Source organism: Medicago sativa, chromosome 4 (genome assembly GCF_051527215.1).
Source record: "Medicago sativa cultivar Bolivia chromosome 4, Bolivia_mono, whole genome shotgun sequence".
Classification (NCBI taxonomy): Eukaryota; Viridiplantae; Streptophyta; class Magnoliopsida; order Fabales; family Fabaceae; genus Medicago; species Medicago sativa.
Window position 1 is genome coordinate 50,143,227 of NC_140752.1, and position 8,921 is coordinate 50,152,147.

At 41.4% G+C, this 8,921-nt stretch overlaps 1 protein-coding gene across 1 annotated transcript; it reads left to right on the forward strand.

The window, feature by feature from the left end:
- Positions 1–5,471: 5,471 nt before the first annotated feature.
- LOC146929605 (uncharacterized) lies at positions 5,472–6,656 on the forward strand. The gene has a single exon (XM_085707368.1). It carries the CDS (start codon positions 5,472–5,474, stop codon positions 6,654–6,656), a length of 1,185 nt encoding a protein of 394 aa, XP_085563494.1.
- The last annotated feature ends 2,265 nt before the right edge of the window (positions 6,657–8,921 follow it).

The window sequence follows — 8,921 nt, forward strand, 5'->3', positions numbered from 1 at the left end:
ATTTTCATGGTTAATTTTTTAACAAACTTAAAACTTGGTAAGCTTTAACTTGATGGGTCTGAGTTTATATTATTGAGTTTTTTTTTTTTTTTGACAAACTCGTGAAGTTTCCTGTTGCTGCATCGGGAATTTGAGGGGATATGTTAGATAATAAAATTCCAACCGTGTGTCTCTCTTTCTTTTTTAAATCTCAATATTGTTAACCATAAAAGCGTTTTCAAAAGTTTAAATTGTTACTCTCCCTATTTTAAAATAGTCTTGTTTAAGGTTTTAACATTCAAATAAAGAAATACAATAAAGTTGTCAAAATAGATAGCACATTTGCGAAACTAATCTTATTAACTTTCCAACCAATAAGTGAGTACATAAGAATTTGAAGTTTGATATTTAAATTATGAATATATAAGGTGATTCTTTTCAGTATTCTTTCTGGTTAAGATACCGGCGGTATCCTCTCTTTGGGATAGATTAATGTTGTATCTTATAATATAGGTGGCTTTTATAAAGATCTAAAAGAATAATTTAACATATTTATCTTATGAATATCATTGTTTTCATGTCTTTAATTGTTTTTGCTTTTCTCCTATGATTTGCTTTTAAAAAGTCAAGATAATTTTTTAGAATAAAAGGTTGCTATCAATAAGCTTAAGCGGAAATGAAGACACTTGTCCTATTTCCCAAGTCTGTGAAGAAAAAGACTAACTGTGTTTGTAGAGGAAAATAAAAATACGCAACTACAAAAGTTGTCGTGCATCTAGCACCAACAAACTATCCAATTTTATTTTATTTTTTTTATATCTTTTGTGAAACTGAACCATATTGTCCAATCCAAACCACCTTTAATTGAGTTAAATTTAGGAGTTATTTTGTTAGGGTTTAATGAGAGAATCCTTATTTATTAATTTTATTAGGTCTGCAGCAATTTAATCTAATATTTTTCCGTTCATTTGTTGTATTAGGTTAGCACTAATTTAACCTAACAAATTCCATCTAAAAAAATGCATCGCACCAATTTCATTCCTATCCTCTTGCATTTTTTTTTTGACAATATTTTGTACACTTTTTTTTTTGAAGGAAATATTTTGTACACTTATTTAATACTAAAAAAATGCATCCTTATCCTTATTTATTAATTTTGTTACGTCTGCAGCAATTTAACCAAATATTTTCCCACTCATTTGCTGTATTAGGGTAGCAGTAATTTAACCTAACAAATTTCATCTATAAAAATGCATCGCACCAATTTCATTCCTATCCTCTTGCTTTTCTTTTTTTTGACAATATTTTGTACACTTATGCCTTTTTTTTTTTTGAAAATATTTTGTACACTTATTTAATACTAAAAAAATGCATCGCTATCATGTTGCTTTTTTTTTTTTGACAATATTTTGTACATTTATGCCTTTTTTTCCTTTTTTTTGACAATATTTTCTACGCTTATGCCTTTTGTTCTGGACCGGCCAAAATGACTTTTGGCCCATTTACTTAGGCCCAATATAATCCAAAGCCCAAGCACCACGTTTGGCAACGTTACTTGCGACACACCCCTTCCCCAGGAGGGGATGCATGGAGCGAGCGAGACCGGTTCAAGCAAGCCACGACGTCTCTCTGCACGTTCCTGCAATAAACTCTCTGGCGGTTACAATTTCCATGATTTCGTAACCGCTAGAGTCAGGTGTGCCACTACAACGACTCTGCAGCCCTCCACCTCTATAAACAGGGGACTCACTGCAGTCCCCAAGGTAGAATCTATCTCTTCCTCTAAACCCTCACTCTCTGATCTCTTCTGACTTGAGCGTTGGAGTGCCTGCAGGTACACACCCCCCATCCGCTCTAAGAAACATTCTGACGTATTCCACCACCGTCTAAACCACCGCATTCAAAGCACCGGCAGTCACCATCGCCATCTATGGGAATATATAAGCTCTCCCCGTTTTTATACTCCTAAAAAACCAAAGCTTTCCTAAAAATTACCATGGCTGCCAACTGTGCAAGCTCCCAGATACGAAGTGAGATACGCATCCCTCAACAGGATGGTATGACATCCTCACCTTAACCTGTGGGAACACCCAGAGAGGAACTAGTACAAATAGTTCCTCTCCAAGAAAGACCTCTGCAGGGTCCTCCACGACCTACAGAGACACCTAAAGATGCCACGCCAACTGGTGCCCTCGTCAGCAACCTGCTCCGCACGGTTCAACGACAAAAGTCGTTAATCGAGGAACAAAACCAACGCCTGATGGATCTGGAGCAAGAGCGCCCACTAGTCCGAACCAAACGGAATCCTTCCTTAGTACGTAGCATGTCATACCCCAATTTTTGACCTAAGGATCCTACATTCATGCACCGACACGTGCCCTTCGATCCTAATCGGTCTCCGACTTTTCAGTAAAAAAAATTCGGCAATGAGGTATTTTAAAATACCTCATATTTTGTCCGAGTCGGACCCCCTTTTCTCTTTTATTTTTATTTTAATTTCCATCTTTTATTTAAGTTTTTATTAACTTTAATTTATTTAAGTCTTTAATTAATCTTAATTTCTTTTAGTCATGTCATGTATGTTTCGTTTGAGTCTTTATCTTCTTTCATTTTCATTTTTTTTTCCTTTGTTCATATCCAAAAATTAGTCAAAAAAAGAGTCCAGATTAATTCGTCCAAATCCATCCGCAACAGATTTTGCTCTTCCTCCTCCTCAAGCCACAAACTTTCTGCTTCTTTAACAAACCCTAGAATCACAACCCTTCACTATAAAATGAACCTGCAGTAACACACAAGGGAGGCCGAAACTTTCATAAAAAAAAACAGCAAAGAATAACAGTTTCAATCGCACAATCGCAACACAAAATTCCCAATTTCAACGGCCGAAATTGATAATCCAAAAATTCACAAAAACCTACACCATCTGCAAACAAAAAAAATCACAAACATAATTGTTATGAACAATCCCACAAACCCATCGAAAGCCAGAAGCCTGCAATTCAAAACCAATTCATCACAGCCCTTATTTTTCAACACATAACCTGCAATCAACACAAGTCATAAACATACAAATCATCATCCAAATCCTTAACCCACAAGCCCAACTGATCCCAATCAATGTAGAAACCCATCGGCCAACACCCATAACCCCCAATTTTTCAACGAACAATTCAACAACAACCAGCCAATTTTCAATCGACACAACACAACTCTGTGACAGATCGACACAACTCAACGCAGCAACAGTCACAGACACAAAGGCAACGCAACACAACCAAACTCGACAAACAACAAGACCGGCGTGAACCACCGACCCAGACGAGTCAATATCACAGCCGTATCCTAATCGAAACGGAGATTCGACGAAAAGGTAGTATTTTTACTTGTCTCGTTTTTGTTTCTTTTAGATCTAGAACTCAAGGGTTGGTATTTGGGGATTTTCGATTAATAAAGAAATAGAGGGTGAAGCTTAGGCTAGAAATCCGAAAAAAAAATTAAAAAAAGAGAGTTAACAGGGGCGGCGCCGCCACCTGCGACGGTCGGCCGCCGCGCTGCCACCGCTGGTATGCTTGGTTGCTCACCGGAAAGATGAAGAAAGAAGAAGAACATAGGAAGGAGTAGAGAGAGCCGAAAGAAGTATTGGAAGAAGAGAGAGAAAGGCACATGAGAAATGAAATAAACCAGTAACACATTCTATATATAGGTGCATCCTCATCTGGTGTGCGTGGGTGTACGGTGTTACCATGCACCCACGCGCCTTTGTCCTTTGATGTTTGACCGGCAGCTTCTGATCCTTTGCACCATGTTTGAATTTAAGCCGTCTGATCAATCAGACGGCGCATCGCTACCCCTTTGGTATCATGCACTTAATGACCCGCTCCAATTACCATAAACCGACCCGGTTCGGTTCCTTTTGCACTAGGCCCAGTATGCATTTTTATTCCCTGCACCCCCCCTGCATGCATCTTTATTTTTATCTCTAGATTATTTATTTCCTATGCATTTAATTACCATTGTATATTATTTCGCAGCATCTCATTTATTTCATATTGCATTTTTAGCATTTGTAATTACCATCATTTATTTTATTGCATAGTCTTTAGTTTGTACATTAGGATTGAATGTAAATAATTCATGCATTTTTAGTTTAGTCTCTATCATTTCATCTTTTAATTTAGCTTGTGGTTTCGCATATTTTAGAATGTATAAATTAGGCCTTAATGTAATTTATTTATTTTCTCGCAGATCATAGCATGTATTAATAGGTTTTTTTGTAATAGCTTAGGTACTTGTGTGCGTGAGTGGGTGTATGTTTACTTTCTGCTCGGTAGTTTAGGTAAAAGGTCCTTGTGGTGGTCCAACGCCACCATAAGTTCCTTACGCTTTTATATTTTTGCTCCGACGGTTTATTTTTATTTCAATTATTCAAAAACAATAAAAACATGTAAATAGTTCAAAAAATCACAAAAAATATTTTCTTAAATAAACCTTGATCTTAAATCAAGTGACGTCTTTTTTTCATTTTATTTTCTTAATCAAATATCAATCAATTTAACTTTATTTTGAGTCCATTTTCTTTAAAAAACACAAACAAACACTCTTTTGCCACTTTGGCTTTCTTCCATTTTAAAATCTTTTCAAAAACCAATAAAAAACACTCAACCAATCAAACATCAATTTTTACCACGAACTACGTGATTTTGATCCCTCACGGGTACGTAGGCAGAGGACTTTGTTCTTCCAAATCAATAAAATGTAGATAAACTAGGTCTCCTTTCTTTTATCATTTCAAATTCTACTCTTTTTCAAAAAACAAGCAAGTTATAGCACATTAATTAAATGAAACCAAGAGGTTCCCGTACAGTACTACGGACATAAAGGGTGCTAACACCTTCCCTTTATGTAACTAACCCCCGAACCCTAAATCTTTTCAAATGGGGTGGTTTGAACTTTTTTCCCCTTTTCTTAAAAAATAAAATGTTCGGTCGTGAAATAAATTAGTGAGTCAAACGCTAGTCAAATAACCTTGATCTCCGAAAAATGACGCGACATAGCAGAAGAGGAAGGAGCCCTCGCCAGTCACATTCCAGATCCCCGCGGCACTCAGTGAGCGTCAGATCTCCGAGTTACACCAGGAGGTCGACGAGAAGGAGGTCACCCAGACGAACTCCTCTAAGACGGACTCCTCCCAGACAATCTCCTCCGAGGAGATCCCCTGCAAGGAGGTCCCCGCCATGATGCAGCGGGTGCTCTCGGTCCTCCTCCAGCTCTGAGGACACTCACGATGCCTGGAATGACTGTAACGCTTACGATCCATTCACATGACGCACCCGAGAAGCTCCTATCCCCCGCGGGCTAGAGAAGCCTCCCCAGATGGACTCAGATGACGGGACAACTGATCTAGACGAGCACATCGAGAACATCGAGGCAGTTCTCACCTACAGATCGGTACAAGGCGCCGTGAAACTCCATTGATTCATGGAGCGACCTTAATGAGAAACTTCATTGATTCGTGGAGCGACCTCTGCTATGAGTTCACGACCCACTTCACCGCTTCAAGGACGCAGCCAAAAACGGTGGCATCCCTTGAAGCCATCGTCCAAGGAAAGAGCGAACCTCTCCGAGACTACATCGAGATGTTCAACAAAGAAGTTGTTCAGGTAAGAGGTGCCGACGAAATAATGAAACGGTACCTCATCGCCAAGGGTCTACGTGAAGGCACAGACGTGAAGAAAGTTGTTCTCTTAGATCGTCCACGGACTCTCAACAAGTTCCTAGCGATCGCAAAGATCTACATAGCTTACGAAGAGGAGCTATATGCGGACAGCCTCAACAAATCCAGGAAGGAGGAACATGCCGCTGAATCCTCCAAAAATTCCTTCCATGAAAGAAAGAAGGAAGGCAAAGCAACTCGTGACGACAAACGACCCAACGGTCACTTCACCGAGTACACACCTTTGGTCATGTCAAGGGAGAAAATCCTCGCCGAGATCGATGTAGCCGATATAACAGAAGCTGGCATCAAGACACCAAAGGCTCCGTCTCAGGAGAGGAAGGGAGTCGACAAAACAAAATATTGTCGATTCCACAAGTGCCATAGACACACCACGGATGACTGCATCCATATGGAGGATGCTATTGAACTCCTCATTCAACAGGGATGGCTCAAGCAGTTCATCAAGAGCCTGGAGGCGGAAAGGAAAACCGTCGAACTCGACATTGACGGCACTGAGCCTGGTAAAACGGTTGCCATGTCTGTGGAGCATTTAGGTGATTTCCCTGACAATGTGGATATCATCCTCTACTCATGCACTTGGGAGCAGTTCCTCTCTGCCAACATCATCACAGAAGGAATGCTAGACATATCCATGGGAAACATGAAGAGAAAGTTTGAGGAGCTCATGAGCGTCAACTTGCTGGCCCCCTTCAATCACGGAGGAAAACCACCTTTGGCGCTCTACGACTCGGAACTACCTGGTGGAACTTCAAATTCTGCAATTCCTTTGCTCGTGCGAGCATCGATGGCCAACGCAGATGTCCGTCGAGTCCTGATTGACACAGGGGCCTCATTCGACATCATGTACACCAGCTTGTTCAAAACTCTTCAACTGACGGAGAAAAACCTTTCTCCCTATTTTGGAAATGAACTTTATGGCTTCAACGGCTCGTCTACCTAGCCATGGGGCTACGTAGAACTATTGGTCACATTCGAAGAAAAGGAGGCCAAGAAGACAATAAAGATCCCATTTCAGGTGAACGATTGCCCTTCTCTCTACAATTGCATCATAGGGAGAACCGGGCTCGCCTAACTGGGTGCTGCATGTTCAACCGCTCATCTGAAGTTGAAATACCATGCAAAAGAGGGCATCATCGCTTCTCCCAACGGAGACATCAAAGCTGCAAGGAGATGTTTCCTCCAAGCTAATAAGTCCCAGAACTCGGTTTCCTAATCCAGCAAGTCTGCTGAAGACAAAGAGGAAGCTGCTGCGAGCACTCTTGATGCCAACTTGGTCGAACTTGACCCCAGGTTCACCAAGGAAGACCTCAAGGAACAAAAGAGGGGAACAAAGGATCCTCTCAATGCGAAACTTCTTATATCCATTCCTGACGGTGAATTCGAGCTGGTCCCTTTCGGGGACGACTCCTCGAAAAACTTCAAGATCGGCAAGGATCTTCCTAAACTTGTCAAAGCACAGCTGATCGCCTGCCTCGGGGAGAATGCAGACCTATTCGCATGGAGTGCGACCGACATGCCCGGAATCGACCCTAGTGTCGCTTGTCACCAGCTGACAGTAGATCCCGGTGTAAGCGTTGTAGCTCAGTGACGCAGAAAGCAGTCTCCTGAAAAATCGGAGGCTGCAGAAAAAGCTGTAAAAGACCTCCTAGAGGAAAATTTTATTTTTGAGGCCAAATACACTACCTGGCTCTCCAATGTTGTACTTGTCAAGAAATCTAATGGAAAATGCCGTATGTGTGTTGACTATACCGATCTTAATAGGGCCTTCCCTAAAAACGCATATCCTCTTCCTAACATCGATAAACTCGTAGATAATTCCTCTGGCTACAATTTTTTATCCTTCATGGACGCCTATTTTGGGTACAACCAGATACCCATGGCCGAAGAAGATAAAATTAAAACAGCCTTCATGACCGAATCAGGGAACTATTACTACAACGTAATGCTCTTCGATCTACGAAATGCGGGGGCTACTTATCAACGTATGATGAACAAAGTCTATGACAAGGCACTTCTGGTTGACATCCTTGAGGTCTACTTGGACGGCATGATTGTAAAATCCCAACAAGAGGTCGATCATGCCGCTCATCTCAAGAGAGTGTTCGAACAAACTCGGAAATACAGCATGCGGCTCAACCCGAAAAAATGCACCTTTGGGGTTCAAGCAGGTAAATTCCTTAGGTTCTACTTAACGGAAAGAGGAATTGAAGCGAACCCAGATAAATGCCGAGCATTTACTGAGCTTCCCATACCCCACTCCAAGCAGTGCATCCGAACACTCAATGGTATGCTGACTGCCCTCTCAAGATACGTGGCTAAGTCCGCTTAACATGCTCTTCCTTTCTTCAAACTCTTGCGAAAGGAGACGAAGTTAGAGTGGACAGATGAGTACCAGGACGCCTTAAACAATCTCAAAGAAACCCTCTCTGCACGACCAGTGCTCTCACGACCCGACCAAGGTGAAGTAGTGTACCTATACCTTTCTGTTTCTTCTAACGCGGTAAGCGCCGTCCTCATCAGAAAAACGACGGAGGGACATAAACCAGTATACTTCACCAGCAAAGTGTTGCTAAGGCCAGAGACAAGGTACCAAAGGATCGAAAAGGTGGCTCTCGCCCGCCTCACAGCAGCTCGAAGATTGAGGCAGTACTTTTTAGCTCATACGGTAATAGTCTGAACAGACCAACCCATCAGACAAATTTTGGGCCGCCCCGACATGGCCGGTCGGATGATGAAGTGGTCACTAAGGCGCATGTGTTCGAGGATTTCCTTGCCGAAATGACATTCCCGATCGAGGATAACACAGAAGAATGGACTGTCTTCGTAGACGGATCATCCAACTCCAAAGGCAGCAGAGCAGGAATAATCATAGAAAAAACCAAAGGTATCGTTGTCGAAATCTCTCTTGGTTTATCTTTTCCCGTTACCAATAACACTGCAGAATACGAAGCCTTCTTAGCTGGTCTGTGAATCGCCCAAGACCTGGGAGCCAAAAAGGTGAAAATCTTTACCGATTCTCAGTTGGTAACTTCCCAAGTCACGGGCAAATTCCAGGTCAAAGAGGAGCACCTCCAACAGTACGTGTAACAGCCCAATTTTCGCTAGATTTATTTTATTATTTATTTTGTGTGTGTTATGTGCGCTCTTATGTGATTATTTGCCTCTGTGTTGTCATACCCTAATTTTGGACCTAAAAATACTTGCT